This window comes from Cinclus cinclus, chromosome 3, assembly GCF_963662255.1.
Source record: "Cinclus cinclus chromosome 3, bCinCin1.1, whole genome shotgun sequence".
Taxonomy (NCBI): domain Eukaryota; kingdom Metazoa; phylum Chordata; class Aves; order Passeriformes; family Cinclidae; genus Cinclus; species Cinclus cinclus.
In genome coordinates this window covers 90,027,247-90,047,927 of record NC_085048.1, presented here as the reverse complement: position 1 = coordinate 90,047,927, position 20,681 = coordinate 90,027,247, and the positions used below count along the sequence as shown (strand labels likewise).

The 20,681-nt window shown below is 41.7% G+C and overlaps 1 protein-coding gene and 1 long non-coding RNA gene across 12 annotated transcripts in view; both read left to right on the top strand.

Annotated features, from left to right (window-relative positions):
* The first annotated feature begins 252 nt into the window (after positions 1-252).
* On the top strand, positions 253-12,107 carry LOC134042684 (uncharacterized). 11 transcript variants are annotated; one of them, XR_009933080.1, is made up of 3 exons: positions 253-467; positions 3,482-6,488; positions 6,765-12,107. It is a non-coding gene; the product is annotated as an uncharacterized LOC134042684 (long non-coding RNA). The 11 variants fall into 11 exon arrangements; XR_009933079.1 differs by having other exon boundaries at positions 1,039-6,488; XR_009933078.1 differs by having other exon boundaries at positions 253-1,139.
* Positions 12,108-14,413: 2,306 nt separating this feature from the next.
* The window catches only part of KCNH1 (potassium voltage-gated channel subfamily H member 1), a 167,119-nt gene continuing 160,851 nt past the window's right edge, over positions 14,414-20,681 (top strand). Inside the window, exon 1 of the mRNA XM_062490404.1 lies at positions 14,414-14,486. Coding sequence (XP_062346388.1) covers positions 14,414-14,486 — 73 coding nt within the window. The remainder of the gene's footprint in view (positions 14,487-20,681) is intronic.

The window sequence follows — 20,681 nt, the reverse complement described above, 5'->3', positions numbered from 1 at the left end:
CCGGCCGGATCTCGCCGAGGGGCGGGGATGCCGCTGGAGTGCCGGCGGCGCGGCCGAAGGAAGGAAGGAAGGATTGATCTCGCTCTCGGACCGCGGCCGCACCGTTGCGCTGCGGGGCTCTCACGGCCAGAGGGTTCAGAGCAGAGAGGGGACTATTTTCCGGCGGCGGCGGCGCAGGGATCCCGGCGGACGGGTGTGGCGGCGGCGGTGGCGCGGCGGAGAGGGGCGGGAGGAGCCGCGGCCCAGCGGGGTCCGAGCGGGGTCGGCGGAGCGGGCGGGGGGCCCGGGCCAGGCAAGCCGATGCTGTCACATCGCTGAAAACACGCGGTGTGTGAACCCCTGCTGGTTTTTTCTTTCTTCAAATTCAGAAGACGATCGATTTGTTTACCTGTTTAGTGCAGTTCCGGTGTGTTACGAATGCTGCGGTGTTACCGTCCACTTCATCTCAAATACTCGCGTTTTATGAGGTAAAAAGCAGCCTGAGACGGGCCCCAGATCGAGGCTGAGTGACAACAGTCTCGATGCTTAATCTGGACATGCATTATTAGTTTGGTTTCTTCTGTGCAAATACATTTAATGTTCTTGTGGCTATGTTTTAGTATGTGTTAGAGGTATTTTTAATGATGCTGTGGTAGCTTGTCAGTCTGATTTCTAGATGTAGGGGAAAAAAAGTATAAACTTAAATTGCTATGTATGGAACCAAAGTCTCATGTTCCAGCTAAGAGTGTCTGACACAGTCCATTACCCTTTGTCACATCTCAGCAATTCTTCCCAAATTCTGCCCTGGTGGCTGTCTGTCCCAAGCTAGTTGGCTTGTTGATTGATTGATGGAAGAGCACTAACAGGAATATTGAGATAAAGGAGAGATGACTACTTGTGTCCAAACTTAGGGCTATTAATTGTTCATAGTGCCATATAGTAGGGTTGTAGTGTGATGTAGTTAGTCCTGTTTGCTGTTTCTCGATACTTGCCTTGAAAGCAGCCCGTTATGGTCAAATTATATTTTTGAAAAACCTTTGGCATATGTATGCTTCCTAGGGTATGTCAGGAAAATATTGTCAAGACTTCCTGCTTTGGAAATTTTTTGGTCTTTGAAGAACGGTTTTTGTGACAGCTTTTGGCAGATGGCTATCAAAAATGTGAGTAGACAAGCTGTGACTCCTTTATGCTTGATGTTTTGCAAGAGCTGGAGAGAAAGACTAGCAAGGAGAAGGTAGGAGCAACAGTGGTTGACTGCCTGCAGGTGCCTCAACAATTGTGGATTTGCAGTCTCACAGTTTAATGTACATAAAAGAACTCATGAGAAGAAACCCACTGAAATGCCAGAGCCACAGGAAAGTCTTGAACCAATGCTTGTACTTTTGAGGCCCAAAATCATTATGAAAACTTGCAGGAAATTTGGATTTGTTGTTTTAGTTCTCTTGAGACTTTTTATTTTCCATGGGTGTGAAATTTGAGCATAAGTGCGTCACCATGACTGCACTTGTCTGACAGTTCTTAACTATTGATAAAAGCCACTGGAAGTTTTAGTAAGCTGTTACAGCTTTCATGAATGCTAAGTTCTTACAGGTATCATGAAAGTAACCACCAGAAAGGAGGAAAGATTCCTTGCAGCATAGTTTGGAGGAGAATGGTCTGAAGAGCTTGACCTTTTCTGTTTCTGTTATTTGCACAGCTGCTGGTGAAACTGTGTCTCGGTGTTGCAATAAAAGGGCATAAGCTCACTTAGTCGAGCACTTAGATATTAGCAGATGCATGTAATGTTTTTTTGTCCCCCCATGTAGTCTGGAAATTGGCTTACTTTGGACTATTTCTTCGCTTTGATTCTTGTCTTATCCTTCTCTTGTCTTCTGTTTTAATTTTTTTGTTTGTTTTTTATATCCCTCTCTCCACAGTTCCTCTGTGGAATTCCGTATTCTGGATTAGATGTGACATGATAGTTATTTGTGATACTGGTCCTGCATTTGTTATAGAAACGATGCATGAAGAGTTATCTTATATTAATATTAGCATATAGAATCACAGCATGGGTTGGGTTGGAAGGGACCTTAAAGATAATCTCGTTCCAAACCCTTGCCAAGGGCAAGGATGCCACTCACTAGATCAGGTTTCTCAGAGCCCCATCCACCTGGCCTTGGATGCTTCCAGGGATGGGGCATCCACAATCTCTTCTTGCTTTATGTTGTCTCCTTTCTTCTGTATGTCCTTCCTTCTCTGTATCCTTATTTGTAATTTTTGTTTCCGAACATAATCCCTAGAGGGCAGCAAAGTAACCAGTGCATTAAGGAGGTGCAAATTGGGCCAGTTTAAAAATTCTCTCGATGAGCCTATCAGTTTTTCATTCTTGGAGATAATGCTTTCTCCTTAAAACGTATTTCCCAAGTCATAGTTTCAGGGGGAAAGTGTGTGTTTGTGCGGGAGGGCAGGGATCCTTGGAGTACAAAGTGGACTGCAACAGAGAGGAAGGAAATTAGGGAGTGGACAAGTTGCAGACAAGGAAGGTGAAGCAGTTGCTTCTTCCCTTTTAGTGAAATTGCTGAAAAGTAGAAACAGAAGTGCAAAAGGAAACAGCTTTCCCTATCCTTTAATTAACTCAGCTTAAGACCTACGTGTCTTCTGAGGATGCTCCACATAGGGTTGAGGCCTCTTGCAATTTTTGTTAGTGTGGGTTCTTTTGCTAGTGTGGAATTCAGTGCTTAAAACCAGACTCAGACTGGACTCCTGCATATTATTACCTTACAGTGGGGGTTAATTGACAGTGTAAACTATTGAGTGGTGAGCTAGGGGAGAGTAAAGACTGTTTATTCAGAAGAAACTAAATTCTTAAAACTAGGTTTTAATCATTTAGGATGGAAATTGCCTCTAAAATTGAGTCCAACCATTAACCTAGCACTGCCGAGTCCATCACTAAACCACACCCCTATTTGCCACATCCATGCTTCTTTTAAATACCGCCAGGGATGGTGACTCCACTGCTTCCCTGGGCAGCCTGTTGCAATGCTTGATGTCTCTTTTCTGTGAAGGAAGTTTTCCACATATCCAATCTAAACCTCTCCTGGTGCAACCTGAGGCTGTTTCCTCTCATCCTATCTATCATTACCTGTGAGAAGAGACCAGTGCCCCTTGCTGCAGCCTCCTTTCAGGCAGTTGTATACAGCCATGTATATTCCCCTCAGCTTCCTTCCCCGGGTAAACAACCCCAGCCCATTCAGCTGCTTCTCATAAAATTAATGCTCCGGACCCTTCACCAGCTTTGTTGCTCTTTGGTTGCTCTTTAGCACCTCTTTTATGCTATGCCCATCTCACCTATGAACTCATTGCATTTTAGGTCAAGGAAAGCATTGCAGGTCGCATGTTTGGCCTTTTTTATCTTACGGTGACAGTTTCATGCTTTCAGTTTTTTTGGAAGGAGCGCTTTGACAATTTCCTGTCTTGGGAATGTTGCTTTACATTTAAAATCTCTGTCTTTAAATATTTTTAGAAACAGGTCAACAGATTTGTGATGCTTCTCCAGAAAAAACTGTAGATGGATGATGTGTGTTGTGTGAAACCCAAAGCAAATAGGATGACCGTGGCAACCTTTTAGCAATATCCAGCCTGGAAACTTGTGCTTTAATGTGAAGGATTGTAATTGTTCCATAACGAAAAGTAAGCTCTTTGTCGTCATAAACACATTAAGAAAAGCATGCCTGGGATCAAGGTAATTTCAGATAAATTGCACTGCTTGGGGACTGTTCACACCTCTGCTGGAAAATATATAGGTGTCATCTGTCAAGTACTGTGTTTCTTTTATATTAAACACATCTAGGCCTGCTGGGTGGTAAGTGGGAGGTGTAGGGTAGACAGGGTGAGATTTAATAGTTCTTTTATATTGATGGTTGTTGCTGTGTTTCATTCAGCATTCTTGAATTTTCCAAAGACTTCATGTTTTAGTGGAACCAATGGAAGATGGCAGATTTTCTACAGCTCTAGAAAATCAGGTCTTCAGTTGCAGGCTGGCACTTATTATTATTTTTGAATTCTATTCTTAATGCTCTAAGTTAAAAATTAGTAAAAAAATTGTTCTAAAACTGGCCATTAAAATGCAACAAAAAGCATTTGCTAACTGCCTTTCTACTGTCAATATCCCCCAACTGAGATTTTTTCCTTTGTTTTCTTTCTTTTTGTAGTGCTGCCTTCCAGTCATGGGTTTCAAGAGTTACCTGCTTTCCAGATCTGAATGGAATTCTTCTGCATCAGGACAGTTGGTAACTTATTCTTGGGAGATGGAAAAAGTTGCAGTTCCTTTGAGAAGTCTAAGGACTTCAGCAGTTGTAGACGCTTTTTCCTATTAAAATGCCTGTCACCAGGTATCATATCATGCCCCTCTGGAACCTTTGCCAAAATTTGAGACTCAGACTGTGTTATACAGTGTTAGTGGTAGATGCATTGCATGGAGTGGCAATGTTAGGACTTGGCACTCTGCTAAAAATAGTATTTTGAGATAAATTATTTGTTGCACTGTAGGAAGGCTTGTTCATGAGTGAGCATAATGGGTCAGTGCTGACATCCATCTTGCTCCCACTGCATTGATCCTGAGAGTTCTACAGAGGAACTGATTTGGAGGTGGTGCCATAATCTCCATTTTCTGTTGGCAAGAAGCCTATTCTTGGTATTCTAAAGATTTTTTTACTCTGAAGTGTAAAGCTTGTTATCTTTAAAAAAATAAATTCTTATTCCTATGGATGTGTTAGGAGAACTTCTGTTCCACCTTTACATATTTGTAGACTTGTTTTAGTGACTTTCTACAGGTGAATTTTACTGACACTGTATGATTATATTTTTTTGCTTAAGAAGAAATTATTTTCTCTTTTTCTTGACTGGAGGGAAAGGTGTTCCTGCTCAGCCCTTTCAGTATCATTGTTTCATTTCTCTTCAATTAATCTAAATATCTGGTGAGCTGTACTGTTTGCAAAGAGAAAAGAGGTTTTCTGTCAGGTTGATTATGATGACACACTATGGGAAAAGCCTGAGTGTAGCTGACAATACTGAATTACATAGGCAACTCAGTTCAACAGGTCATTTCAGAAAATCAGTTTACAGATATCATTCAACCACTTATATTTTTGCATACCCTCCTTAAAAGAAATTTTGGTAATAGCTGACAGTATGTCTTCAAATCAGAGCATTGACATTCAGTATTGTCAGTGAAGATTCTCAGACTGTGGATGCATATCTTGTATACATGGCTGAAATGGTAGCATCTCTTTACAAATAATTTGGGTTAAGGGCCAGTTGTTTTCCCACAGAAGGGAAAAAATATACTGTATTTGTTCTGGTAAGCTGGTGTGCTTTTACTTTGTTCTGTTTCACTTGTGCATAGTTACCTAAACTACTTTTCATAGGACTGTTCAACCGATATCCAAGATCAGCTAATTGATACTTAAAGCTGTTGGACTTATGTAAGAAATGTAGTTTGGTTCTCCTGCATGGTGTTTACATTTTTGTGCATTTGTTTGTTGTGGTTTGGGAGGGGTTTTGTTGGTTTTTTTAAATGCAAAGCAAAGCATGTGCTTTGATTCCAGGCAGTTGGGGAAACTGTGCTAAACTTAGGCTTTACTCTTTCTTGTCAGGTTGTCTGTCACTGTGCTAACTTGAAGAGGTGATCGTTTGCTGTGAGTTAATAATGTTTATGCTCTCTCCTATGAATCTCTCCTCTTTTTCCGTCTATGAAGCAACGTCACAAAAGGAACACACTGTGCAAGACTTTCTCCTTACAGTTAATAGTACCAAACACTCATTTTGTTGAGAAAAATGCTCTTTAAAACATACTAGAATAATAATAATAAAAAAACCAAAAAGCTCTGCTATGTTACCATTGTTGTGTGTTTAATCCTGAAAAAGAGAACTTTGCCCCAAACAGCTTACAGTTTGTTTGGGATCCAGCCAGTGTACGTAACTGGAAATTGAATTTCCAATTAGGAAAGGAAAATGAAGGGAGAATTAAGGAAACGTCAGTAGTACGTTAACATGGACAAGTAATGTAAAATTACTGTAACCCTCTACTGCCCATGTTTAAGATACAGTGTTATTGCAGGAGTAATCTTGGGGGATCTGAAAGAATTAAATGTTAAGAACTTTACTTGAGGAAGATGATGTATTTTTACATGTGGAAAAAAGGTGTAAGGAGTGGTGTAGTAACCAGTAATGGCAGCTTTTTTTGCTGTATGTCTTGGGCCTTAGATTGTCAGAATATTTCATGCTGTAGCATATTGGCACTTTCTGCTAAATTGTGTCCACTATACCTTTCCTACCTGGCTTCTTGTGGTGTAAGGGTGGGGGGAAGGAGGCAGGTGTAAAGTGGAAAATAACGCTGTCTAGGATCAAAAGAGGGTCCCTGATGTATTGCAAGAGTTTGTGTTTCTGCTTTCTATTTTCTTGTTTCTGTAGAAAAATATACACCGTTTCTTAGAAGTCCCTGTGTTATGAAGCTGTGTTGGATTTTGAAGGTCTGTGTTGCTGGACTGTGTACATATCAAAACATTACTGCTATTTAAGTGTCATATCTTTTCCTGCTGTAACTACTGTTTGGCTCATGTAGTGATCCACAGTTCAGATACATAGTTTAGGGAAGATCAGCAAGAGGTTCCATTTTGAGAATATGTCTAAGATGGAGTTGCAAGCAACAAAAACATAACCATTAATTAATTTTTTCTCATAAAAGTAAGATTTATTTTTCCACATGGAAATTGTTGTTATAATACTGTTTCACTGGAATTTTCTAGGAGTACAAATGGTTCTCTTAAAAGTATCCTGTTATAAAAGCCCAGCAGCTCGACAGCAAACAAATCGATGTGTCTGCATCTGGATCTTCAAGTTGTATTATACAATGTTTCCAGGAATTATGTTCTCTCTTCTCCTGTCTGAGGCAGATATGACTACATAAATATAAAACTGAAATCTGCAATTTTGCATTTGAGGGTATGGATCAGTACATAAAGAGTCAATCTACAGTAGAAAAATTGTCCTTAGAAAGAATGAGCTGTTCACAAAATTTCTGCTGAAGTGTTTGTTAAACTGAGGAAAAACAAAAGCTCATGCCTACACAACTTCAGGGTGAAAATGTTGGGTACCACTAGGACCTTGCTATTGTTGGTTTCCACACAGTTTTTAGAAAAATACCCACTTAACTTCACTCTCAGACAGTGCTTTAAATTCTCTTATTGCTGGAGATGATGTTTTTACTTGCTCTTGTATAGTTCATTGTCTTTCATTTAAATTGCATCCCTTTTAGTGAAGGTTGCTTTTATCCTCAGTTAAATTAAGCTAATTAAAACTTGAAATATGTTATAGTCTGGTAGCCTGTTATGTGGTCCATTTGTGTTAGACACATGTTGTTCTAAAAAACCAAAAAGATAACCCAGATTTCAGAGTTACACTGAGCCCACAGCCACAGATCTCTCCCTACAGATACTGCAGAACTGCCAAGGGCGTTTTTGATGTATGGTGTTCTGCTGATGTTTATTGTGTAAACATACGCTTCTAACTAGTGTGTTCCCACCCCATCCACTCATTCCCTAATTTCACCTTCCCATGTGCCACATGCTGTATTTTAGTTTGGTAGCTGCAGATAGGTCTGGATATTCTAAAATAATGTTCTGATACTTCTCTGTACTGTGTGACTTCACATAGAAGATTTTGTATTAATTAACTGAATTAACTGGTAGCTGTCTTTCCTTCACAATAATAGATGGAAGCAAAAAAAAAAAAAAAAAAAAAAAAGAAGAATGCTGTTCTACTTGTATTGTAAAAGAAATTAACCAAAATTGAAAAAGGCAAGCTTCTCCCCCAGCAAGTATGCAAGTATTTATGAGTGTTACTAGGTATGAATGTGAGTCCAGTTCTGATAAAGACTGTGGAAAAAACTGCTTTTAAAATATGATGAAATTTAGAAAATTAGTAATTTTTTCCTCAGTGCAATTGCTGGAGATAGCAGTAAGACAATAGTTAGAATGAGCAAGTTAGTTTGTTATCACTTTATTTAAATTTTAAATGAAAAAGAGAAAAAAAAGGTGGTACTAAGCTAGTTACAAAATCTGCCCCCCTTTGCCCCCCTCTCTCCTTCCCAGATGTATGCTCCACAGTTGTTTGGCTATTTCTGCTTTTCCCTCCCACTGTCAAAGAATGCAACAAAGTTATGTCTATGTAGAAAGCAAATACTGTGAGTAATGATGCCTGTTGACATTACTAAGTGGGAAATATGTCATGAGATGCTAAACTCAGGAAAAATATTAAAGTGAGAAGAGCTTAACCTGTTCTTTTTCCTTCTCTATTCTAGGGGCTTGTTTTGGAGTAGAGGTTGATTTCTGGCTGTTGATAAACCGTCCATAACTGGAAAAAGTACAAGGAGCTGGTATGGTATTCTTAAGGTAAGAAACATTATAGAATATGTGACTTCAGAGCAGGAATTCTGAGTGAATGTAAGGCAAAACCTATAAAATATAAGCTCTGTGCAAGAAACTTACTCACTATGCTGAGGATAGTTTTATGTTGGGTACCCTTTAAGATGTGTTTCTTGGAGAGGCTGCTGGGAAAGAAGCACTAGCAGTGTCTTTACCACACTCAGCCTCACAGGTAGATGCTTCTCTCCAGAAAGGAAACAATTCTAAGACTGTTGGGCTTTTAAAATTTACTGAAGCGTTTAGGCTATGTTATAATCTGGGGAGTCTGGTTCAGTGTTACTTGGGAATTCTCTGTATTATTACATTCTTGAAAAATGCTGTATAGTAGAATACAAATAAAAAAAGAGGACCTGCTAGCTAGCACAAGCATATTCCTAACTAGGAGTTATTTTTCTGAATCTGGGCCTAAACCATGTAATTTTCAGTTTTATTCTTTGGGCAGCATGTAATGAAAACCTAGAATGAAACGTGGCTTTAAAAAATATTGTTGTATTGGAGACTACTAGACAACAGTTGAGAGATAAAGATGCAATTAGTAACAATACAGTAATTCAGCCTGCTGAGCTCCTTGCTACTTTACAAAAAACAATCACCCAAAGCTATGGGTTCCTAGGCTTAATGTGGACAGGGCATGCAAATAAAATTATTGGTTACAATTACTTAGCAGGTCCCTGCATTGTGTTAGAATTCAAGCAAACTCCATCTGAACTACTTAATTTTGCCTTGTTTTATATTGATTGAGAGACACACGAAATATGAGGCCAGTAAAATACACAATAGAATTGTTAATAAAAAAAAAAATCCCACCAAGTCTGGAACCAAAGAAACAGTGGGTATTTTCTATTTCTTCTCTGAGTAACAGCACCAGTGGGTCGCTGCCTCTGCTCTCATAGTAGCTGTTGTCCCAAACAGGATGTGTGGGGATGTTTTTTATGTTGTGTTCTGGGAGTTTTATTTTTTTGCCCTCCCTAATTCTGGAAATCCAGGATGCTTCCTCCTGTTGAAATAAAGGGAGATGGACATACTGTCCAAATGGGGAAAAATTGTCTATGCCCTTTTGAGGTGTTCTTTAAGAAGGAACAGTTCCTCCCTGTTAGCCCACACTCCAAATGTTAGATATATAAATAAAAACTGACTGTGTACTCCCTCATCAGTTTTATTTCAAGGTTTTTTTTCCCCTCCCTTTCAGAACATTGGATTTTTTAAGTTATTTTTTCCATAATTGTTACCCATAAAAAGTCTGGAGGAAATTCAGTCATTCCAAAACTAGAAAAGTGTCAATATTTGTTTGACAAATTTGTTATGGCTGCTTGGAAATGCTAACATATCTCGGTTCCTAGGTCTACAGTCTGCTATGCAACTGGATATTTCTTTGAGTTTATTCTAGACCCCAGAAATAATTGGACCTTTAGGAACCTAAGGCTGAACTTTACCAGTGTCTTGAGATAGTGTAGAAATAAATGGAACAGTTTCAGTAAGATGCACAGGTATCTTCTCAAATTCTTTCCTTTTGATGGACATGTGCTTGTTAAACTACTGGCTTGCTTTAGTTTCAAGGACTTCTGTTTTTTATTGCTCTTCCTACAAATAACAAAGTTACTCATGAGCAACCAAGTATTCATGGATGTTTTTACTTAACAGGAGGCCTTTGCCTGCATTCCTTTGGGGTAAGAATTTGTACAATAATGACCACTTTATTGATTTGAATGTAAAAATAAATAAATAAAGTTCCAATTCTTTCTCCATCGAGTTGGAATTCAGATTTTTTTTTTGTTTGTTTAGTATCTGTATGGCAGTGTAACGTGTATTACCTTCTGTATTTTGTTATTCTATCAATTATTGTATTTTGTTTTCAGAGGTGGTGGTACTTTGTAACTGTGCTATGATTCTTGGTTTTGACAGTTTATTTTTTGCAAAGAGCAAAAGGAAACGTACAAAGCAGAGAATAAATAAAAAATACCTTAAATAAACCAGTTATTTTAAATATAAGCTAGTTAAATTCTTAGCCTATGTGATGTCCCTAACTACTCCTAATGTTTCTTTATCCAGTTGATGCTGTGACAGAGAAATGACAAGTCCCAAAGTGCTGGCAGAGTCTAACAGCAGAAGCCTTGTGCAAGTTTGGAATAACTGGGTTTGTCCAGACTGCAAGGCAACAAGAGCTGACAGATGAGCATTACAGCAACTTTTCATGCATTTGAAAGCTTGCAAAAGGGTTGGTGATTTTTGTGACTGTAGAAGGAAGAGTTGTTACTGTCTTCAAAGGCCAGATGACTTAGTGGCATTTTAGGAAAAGCTTTCTCACAAGTTTTGTTAGACGTTGGAACAGATTGCCAAGAGACTCTAATGGCTGACAAAGTTTATAAAGTTACCTTAGTATCCCTTTAGGGTGAGCCATGTGACAAAGTGAAAGAAGTGAGCTCTGTCCAGTTCCAGTGGTTTTATTTCATAGATGCTGTGGGGTTAAGTGACTTTCCCATAAATTAATTCTTGGAACTGATGTTTTCAAGGTGTTTGTGTGTATGAACACTGGAAGGTGACAGTCATGTTAGTAAATGGGTTGATGTAAACAAAGGCTGCTGCCAAAGAGGGAGGTGTCATAGCTGCCCTTTTCAGGCTGGTTTTTAGTTCAGTGGGGTGACAATTATGCACAGCTTAGACAAGGCAAATCTGTCCCTTTTGCAGCAGCAGCTGCTCAGTGTGACCATGGAACAGGAGCTTAAGGCTCTGCAGCTGAGGGATGGTCACTGGGGTGAGTGATGCTACCTGTCCTGACCTAGGGCCTCATTCAGGAAAGAGCAGGCTGAAAGAGCAACATAATGCAAGACAGCTAAAAGTCTTCTATAGCAAGTTATCCCCTTTTATATTGACTTTAAATGGAAGTGTTAGTTATTTTGTTCTGCCTGGTAGGCTTTAGCAAACATGCAAATTAAGCAACTCCAGTTTTCAACTTTGAAAAAAATGATAGCTGGAGAGAGGTAACCCACTAGTAATGAAGTCAGACAGCATATGTGTTCTGCTCCAAGTGGGGCTTTACATCCAGCTCTGCATCATTTGCAAAATTTACCAGTGATGGTGAGAAAATAAGTATAGAATTCAAAATAATCACAGTAAAATATTATCAGTGTCCCTCTGCTCTAGTGGTGAGAAATTTGTACTGCCAGCAAGAATCATATTTTGCAGGGGGGAGAAAGTCTAAAGGAGGTAGAAGATACAGGAGAAATCTCCCATTTGTTATTGGGTGTATCAGAGATGGAGTTCATTTTCCCCACAGCAGCCCCCAGAGCTGTGCTGTGCATTGGCAGCTGTCAAGGTGCCCATAAAGACACCAGCGTTTTGGCTGCTGTGAGCAGCACTGGCACAGAACCAGCACTGTCACTCCATCATCTTCCCCTCACCAGGAAGGTGGGGGTGGGCAAAATCTTGGGAGGGGATATAACCAGGCCGGCTGACCCACTAACCAAGGGATATTCCATACCATGTGGTGCCTGCTGAGATACAGAAGCTAAGGAGAAGGAGGAGGGAGGGGGGATGTTATTTACAGTGTTTATCGTCCGGAGCAACTGCTGTGTGTGCTGAAGCCCTGTGTCCTGGGATGTGGCAAGGCATCACTCACTGATGGAAGTATATAATAAAATCTTTGGTTTTTTCCTTTGCTTGTGTGCACACTTGTTTTTTTGTTTTGGGTTTTTTTTTTTTTTTCCATTTGCTTTAGTAACCTGACTTCTCTTGACCTACAAGGATTTTTTTCCATCTTATTTTGCTGAGGAGGGGAGTGATAGAGCGACTTGGTGGGCACATGGCATCCAGCCATGGTCAACCCACCACAATTTGCTGTAGCATTTTAGTAATTTGCAGTGTTATAGGACAGATGCAAACCTAAGGTAGATAAATTCATACCTTTGATGTGAAAATTGTAGGACTAAGCATGACACTGAAAAATTAGGTAATCGGAGACTGGACCACACAATGCAACACAAACTGCAGCCAGCCCACGCTTCATGGAAGTTCCAGAAAAAAAGTCTTCAGTTTCTTACTCTTATGTGACCTTGTTCTCACTTCTGTGTGCTTGCTGATTCAGTTTAAAACCCTTTTCCTTTAAAGGCCTCAAAATTCCTGTAATGTACGTCAGCTGCCAGGTGTCTCCTAAGTCATAGATATTCTTGCAGAGACCAGCAGAAGCTCAGTGTGCACTTATTCCTCTGGCACAGTTGCTTTGAGGAATAATGAAACTACTCCGCACCTCAGTTCTCCAAACCTCGCTCTTGGTTGGTAGCGCTTGTGTAAATTCGGTGTCAAAGGCTACATTTACAATTTTGTCAGGGAGTTTGGAATCTCTTCAGGTTTGGCCTGTGCTGCTGAAGCTAGAGGGAACTAAATAAGCAGGGGTCTTTTTATGGATGGTTGTTAGGGATGCTTAGATGTGTAAAGATGCAAATCAATGCTTCTATGGGCTCTTTTAAACCCCAACCTTTCAGTGAGTTATGGGCCTTCTTGCAGCTTCCAGCACTTGATTTTCTTTTTTTTTTTTCCTAACCTGTCTCTCTTTGGCAGCAAATGCAGGTGTCCAGCATGCAGATTAAAAGAGGCTTCTGTGGCACAGAATTCCTGCCTGGCAGCTGGGCTGGCCCATGGGGGCTCTAGGAGTTCCCCAGATGCCTGGCTGTGTGAGGGACTGCTGGCTCCAGGATGCTCAGGGACTCGATCTGTCTCTCCTGCTGCAATGAAATTGTCACCTGTCTTTACCCCTGGAGTCTCTCACTCTTCACTTAAAAATGCTGTGGGGGGCAGGAGGCTGGTGGCAGGGAGAGCCGACTACCTGACAACACAGGTAGTGTTGTGTCACAGTCAACATTTGGCCACAGCTTTGTGGCTGAATCGGATCATGTGCGTGGCTGTGCTGGAGCTGTCCGATTCCTGGCTGTGCTGTGGTCCTGGTCCAAGCCTTACCCAGGACAGAGCAAGCTGGGCAGTGTCAGAATTCTGTGGGAACAGTGGCAGCGGTTAAAAATCACGGGTGACACACGCCATCGTGTTTGCCATATTTTATTTGCTTGCGCTGTGAGAAATGGCTTTTCCTCAAGCACGTGAACGTGCAGAAACATTCATGTCTCCAATATGCCTTGAGCTGCGGAGCCTGAAGGTGCTGCACTTAATGAGGCATCACAGCAAGTAAAAATGCCAGTGCCAGCAAGAAAAACTATGCCTTTTAAATTTAAAAGATCGGAGTATTTTCCATTTACCGATAGACTGATGCGAGGGAAGAACGAAGTCGATTAATCTCTGAATGGAAACTTGATCTCAGTTAAGTACCTCAAAGAGTTCAAGACCTATCAAAAGTTATATTTAAAGTGTATGTCTCGCTGCTTCCACGGAGCTGTTAGTCAGTTTGACAACGTAACACTAAGTAGCCTTCGAACAGAAATCATCGCAGGGAAGCGTGAAGCGCGACCCGGGATGAGGGCGGCGAGCAAAAGCTGCGGAGCTTCGCGGCGTCCCACCGGGGGTGGGATGTGGCGGTGCCTCCCGCCGCCGAGAGAGCGTCTGCCGGGAGTTCGCGAGCGGTCTTTGAGCCCTCCGCGTTTCTCATGCCCGGGGCGCGCCGGCGAGGGGTCGAGCAGGGCGGCAGCCGCCCCCGAGCGGGGGAAGAGGCCGGCGGAAGGCGCGGACGGGCCGAGCGCTCCCGGGCCCCGCAGCTGGCGGCGCGGCGCCGGCCCCAGACGATGGCGCTGCAGCCCCGGCGTTGCGGCGCGGCGGCGGCCGGCGGGGGTCGCTGCGGGGCGGTCCGGCGGCAGCGGCGGCGGCGGCGGCGGCGCGGGGCTGCGGTGCGCGGGAGGCGGCGGCGGCGGTGCCGCACAGCCGCTGGTGCCGGTCCCGGCGGAGGATGAGGCGCGCGGGGCGGGCGGGCGGCGGCGCGGCAGAGCGCGGGTCGGCGCGGGCCTGAGCGGAGCCTCCGCTCCCGCAGAGCGACTATGGCCGGGGGAAGGCGAGGGCTGGTGGCGCCTCAGAACACGTTCCTGGAGAACATCGTGCGAAGGTCTAACGGTAAGGGCGCACCGGGGGCGAGCGCTCGCCGGCCACGAGCGGCCCGCCGCGTCCTCGACGGGGACAGCGCCGGGCGGGGGGCGCCGAGCCCCGGCCGCTGCCGGGCGGCTCCGCCGAAGCGGGGCGTCCAGGTGCCGGAGCCGGTGCCGGCTGCGCCGCCCAAGCGCTGCCCAGAGCCCCCGGCCCTGGCGGCGGGGCTCGGGCTGCAGGTGCGCCGGCACGGCGGGCTCCCGGGCTCCCGGGGCGAGCGAGCGGGGGCAGCGCCCGGGCCGGGCGGGGGGCTCGGGGCGTCCGGCCAGCGGCGGGGGCGGCGGCGGCGGCTCCGGCCCGGGAGGAGGTGCGGGGATTCAAGATGGTCCCTGGGCAGGGAGAGCCCGGTGCGGGGGATCGGCCGGGGCTGCCCGCCCGGGTTGGAAGGGAAGGTTTGTCACAAGTGAGAAGAGAGTTTGCCATTTTGAGGGCTGAAGGCAGATATTTTTTTTTTTTTATCTTCTTCCTAGTGCTCTGTAACCAGGTCTGTCTCTTGGAAAACCGTGGAGTGGAAAATGCCTCGAATTTCACAATTGCATGCAAATATGTATTAATGCTGTCCAGATTCTTTCACTTAGGGACTTACCAAAAGCTGCTTCCTCTATAAGCCGGCGACCATGCAAGCGTTCATGGATGTGTTTAACCTAGGCATGTGCATTTCTTTTAAAGCCCCGAGCCCAAGTTGTGCCATTTTTAATGCTTCTACTGACTTCAATGGGGTTACTTCAGGGATTGAGAACTTGCAATATGGTTGAGAATATGCAGGATAAAACTCCTTTTGAAGACAAGATGAGTTAATTAATTAGAAATATAGTCAGTTTGTTCTGATAAGGCAAAGACAATTAACCCTCCTAATAAGCAGCTAGAAACTCAAATGATCCCAAGAATAATTTTCAAGTTTTTTAATTAGGCAATATTATTGGAGAACTAGCCTTTGATAAGACCATATTTTCACATAAAATTATGCTCTTTTTATAGGTTATTTCTCTCTGCAACTTTCTTGTAGAAGGGAGGAGGCTGGAGGCTGCATTCCTGAAAAAATTACTCTCCAGTCTTACAGTGACTCTTGCCGTCTTTTTTTTTTTTTTAATGTCTTTTAAAATGAATGTTACATGTCATCACATTCAGGCTGCTTCTCTAATCTTCCAGCAACAGTTATTGAAGGTTTTTCTCAAAACTGCCACGACTTTGTAGATTATTTTCTTCATTAAAAACCAATTTCCTCTTTTGGCTTTCAGTGCCAAAGCCTCGATGCAATAAATCAATTGAGGCTTGCAGATGGGGGGAATCATGCAGCAGAAGCTGTGCTCTGTTTCTTCCTTTCTTTCCCCATTATTAAGAAGGTGTCATAACAGAGCATGGTGCTAGACAGCACAGGTAGACTGACAGCACTCCATTTTCAAATCCTCAGCAAGTCCTGAGGACTGGAATCAATACAAGTTTTTAGATTAAGCTTGGTAGGAAACGATGCACAGTTCAGACAAACTAGGATAAGCTTAGGGAAGTGACTCAGGTTTAGAAGCCTATCTCTTCTGTGATGTGCCTTCAAGTTTTTGCCGGACCCAGTCCAACTTTGCTGTGAATGTGGTGCTGTCACATACCAATATTGGATGAATTAGTTTTTCTAACCTTCCCTTGTCTGTTTCAAGGGGCAAGATAGGCTCCTCTTGTGCTGGGCTGCGCTGACCAGCACGGGGGCAGTATGGAAACATGCCAGCTCCTTGTTGCCTGTCTCATCTTGTCCTGCCTACTTGGCCATTGAGATGATTTGGGATGCCCACAGGATGAGTGTTTAAATGGGCCCATAAAGCTTGAGGTTTGGCTCCCCTTTCTTGGTTTTGTTCAATTGGGTAGTAATGTGACCCACAATGAAACTATCTGTGCCATTTGGGATTTGCCAAATAAACCTTGGGCTTGTTGTCAAGCTTGCATTTGCTGGCGCATGCAAGCAGGTTGAGTAGTGCCAACAGATAATGACTTGATACAGATATTGGAATGTTCCTAATTTGGGGAGGATTCCCTTTGAGAAGAGAGGAATTTTGTCATTGAATAGAAATAATGTACTAAGTGCTCCACGTGAAGGAAGTTGTACGTGACCTGTATCATCAGCCACGGCTGGACTGAGGAAAGTGTGTTTTGGGGCAGGAGGTGTTAACTCAGTGAAAGGAGCTGTATGGTGATAGCAAAGGAATGGGCCTGCAGCCTCTTTTGTAGGCCTTGCTCTAAGGACAGTGCTAATCACACCATTATCTTACCAGTAGTTTTAACAAGGAATTCTTTGGACAGCCTTTCATGTTAGATGTAGCAGTGTATGTGGGCATGCAAGTTCAGGGGTTTTTTACCATTAGGGTTAAAATTTGGCTCATGTTCATAGCACACCTTCTGCAGCAAGACTCACCTCCAACTCCTTTGGTCTGAATTGTCTACTTCAGAGTTTTCAGGAATGAGAGCTTCTTCACAGGCTGCAAATCATCTGAGACAGGTTCTTATGCACTAAATGCCAGCCAAAAGAGCTGTGCTAGAGTTAGAGCTGCAAAGCATTTCCTTCCCACACACTGGAGTAAAGAGAGGATGGGATGACCTTAGGATAGCACACACAGGAAAGAAAATGTAATGTGTCATCTTCCTACAATCTGTGGACCTTGTCTGGTCCTCTGTGATTTCTTCTAACAAAGACCTTCTGGATGAAGTGTGAGCTTAAGGTTTGTCCTTCTTTGAAATGAGGGACACCATAATTCTGATCATCTTGTATTTAATGTTTAAAATCTGTTTTTCTATACTAGCCATGCAGAGCTGGAAAAATAAATGTTGCATGCAGTGGTTGGTTGACAAAAATTTCTTTGAAGCATTGAAATATTTAAAGACCAGAACACCCAGTGGGACAGAAAATGAGCCCATGCTGTAACACAGTGCAGTATATAAAGAATCACTAGCCCCTGATGGTTACTGCTAATGTGATATTAATGTTTTTCTTGGTAATGTAATACATCCACAGTATGCAAGCACTGTAATAATAACTGTAATAATAACAGTTATAAACCTGGATCATGGCCAGGGCACCCAATTCAACTGGTGCATTTTATTGTAGAGGATAGTGGTTATCTGTGATATTCCAATGCTTTATCAATACCTGGAGACAAAAATAGTTTTCGATTTATGTAAATACCAGATGAATTTTTCAGTGCTTCCTTGGTCAAAATTCTCATTGAGGTGCACGATAATTGTGCATGTATAAGGATGGCAAAAGATTTATACCAAAAAATGTATAAATCCTGTGTTTAAATGGCTTTGGAATTTCAATGGAAGTCACAGGTGCTTTTCTGATTTATGGACAAAATAAGGATGTTGGAAGAAAGGTAAGTTAGAAGGCATAAGGCTTGTGTGAATCTAATTTTCCTTTGACAAAATCCCCTGGGAACACACTAAGGAAACATCAGTTATGGAAGCAAACCTGCATCTTTTGATGGAGAATGCAGAGAGTTCCCTGTAGAGGGAAAGAAAAAGTACCTTCAGACATAGATCTTGAGTATAACTGACATTTGCATGATTTATGGCATTGCTTTCACTACACGCTATAAAGTCCCAGTGCAATAAACATTTTGCATCCTGGGCATGCTAACCTTATACCATCATCTGAGACCTAGGAGAGAAATTAACTTTATTGTAAACACTTCTGAAACTGAAATGACTGGTTTTGTGTTCAGTCAGAGGGAAATGCAAAGGAAGCTTCATGGAGAATGAGGAATTAAAGCAGCAGACCTTCAGAAACTGCAAGAGGACAGCTTGTAGGTTCTGTGTTAAGGACATTTTCCTGAAGTTAATGAAACAAAGGGTTTTATTGCTTCCTGATCTTCCTTCTTTCCCATGTTAACAGCTGTGGAGGCATATATGTTTTCATCCATGCTTTTCATACAGTTGGCCAGTACACTGAAATACCTATTTGCTATTAACAATATTTATATTTTCTTCTCAGTATCACTGGAATTGACTAAAGTCTTCTTTTTTTCTTTTTTATTTTCTTTTTTATTTTTTCTTTCTGCTGGCTTTTACTAGGTCAGAAGTCTGGTTTTGGATGTGTACCTTTATGCATTTAGAAATTTACAACCTGATTTTGTTAAATTTACTTTTATAGATAGTAAGGAAAAAAATGTACAGCACAGAGATAACAGGTAATGTGCTTTAAAATTAACGTTCTGAAGGCTCAAGAAACTCTCCTGTTATAATTCAGTGTATCAATCCAGTTTTACATTAAATCCTAGAACAATATTGTAAAACAAATCTTAATGAAACTCATTTGGAGAATTGGTTAATGCATTTTCATAACTCAAAAATGAGCGGGGAGTTAGGTCTTGTCTCAAATACTTTTAAGGCTATAATCAGTAAATCAAATGGCTTCTTTAAACTGAAGAAAGATTCATAATTGATGCAACTAAAGTATGCCTTTTTCTGGATTAGTGTTCAGATCATATGGGATGGGAAAAATAACCCCCCTGACCAGCTGAATGATGACATCTCACTGCTAAACACTGGTTTGTCCTTAAGCGTGGTGCAATGTCTGACTCTTACCAACTGATGAACTTTCTCATTTCTGAAAATCATCTAATTATCTCACTCTAATGTCACATGTGTGTGAATGTTGCAGGATTTGTGTTTTAGTGTTTATTTTGTTTATTTTTTTTTTGGGGGGGGGGTGGTTGTGTTGGATTTTTAAATTTTTTTTTAGTTTCTCCGTATGGGCAGTACTTCAAGGACAGGTGACAAACCATGTTATCCATAAATTACATATGACACCTTTGGCGCAATTTTGGTGCCTTTCAGCTGTTCTTGTTCTGCTGTTATGCAGTTATAGTAAATTAGTTTTATTTTTGAAAATATAGATAATTATGAAGATTTTATAGCTACAAGTGTTAGAACAATGCATAATTTTCAATTTAAACTTTTCTCATGGTAGATGCCTACTGTGAAATATTTTCTGTAACAATGCAAAGTAAGAATGTTGAGATGGAAAAGGTAGGTTTTTGTCTATTATGCTGGCTGCAATTAGGATTAATTTTCTGTAATGATTTAAAGTGGCTCACTTGAAGTTGCTCCTTTAGTTGGAATCTCTCTTGTTATTTGTGGAAAGAATGATGATACAAATTTTTTAATAATTCTTTTCAACTTGCACTTGCACTTTGCTCTGGTATACACATGACAGTGTAAGCCATGTTTGAATAAACATGAAATGTCTGTATTTAGGGAATTGTGCTCATGCTGTAGCAACCAAGGAGCTTTTGAATCCATTTTGGAAATTAAATAAATAGTTATATGAAACTTTTGTAAAGCACCCCAAATGAACCTATCTGTAGGGGTTTATGTTTTTTTACATTACAGTGAGCTTAAAAACTTTGACCTCAGTATTAAGGATGGATAATTTTGAGGCCAGTATATCATTATTCTATAGAGAGATCAAGTTGTTCAATGGGATATTTAAACACTGAAGCACTTCCACTGTAGGAATGAATACAAGGAGATACTGAGTGAATGGGACAATTCATGTAACACCATTGACTTCCACAGGAGGATGTGGGTGGAAGAGCAGAATTATTACTTATTTGTTTTATTCTACCATATGAATAGTCTTTCTGTCATTTGAGCAGGTCTGTGCTTGCTTTGACTACAGGTACACCGCTTCTGGTAGGATGAAAATGTGGTTGGTCCTTGAAGTGCAAGTCCCAAATCCCATGTGTGCAAAGAAAGGATTGAATAAGTACTTGAAATTCAGTGTGACTTTTGTACTGACTTAGGGCCATATTTGGATCTCAGAAGTTACATTTGAAAAATTAACTAATCAGTGTGACTAAGTGCTTCTGGTTTACTTTTTTTCAAAGCTAAGACTAAACATGAGTGAAAATTCATACATACCTATCCTTTGTTAGCAATTTTGACAGATCTGCTTATACAATGTTTGATTTCTAGGTCTCTGGGAAGAAATTAGACAGAAATGAAGCGACCTCTCCTCCCCCCCACCCAGTATCCAAAAGATGCTGTTTGTTATGCAAAGTCACAAGTTTGTAAATATCATATGTCCCTTGTCCTTAAGCAGTATGATACAATCTTTACTGTTATGGCAGTGGCACATGATATTTTTCCTGGTGCACATTCCTTACACTGGCTGTGACGCAG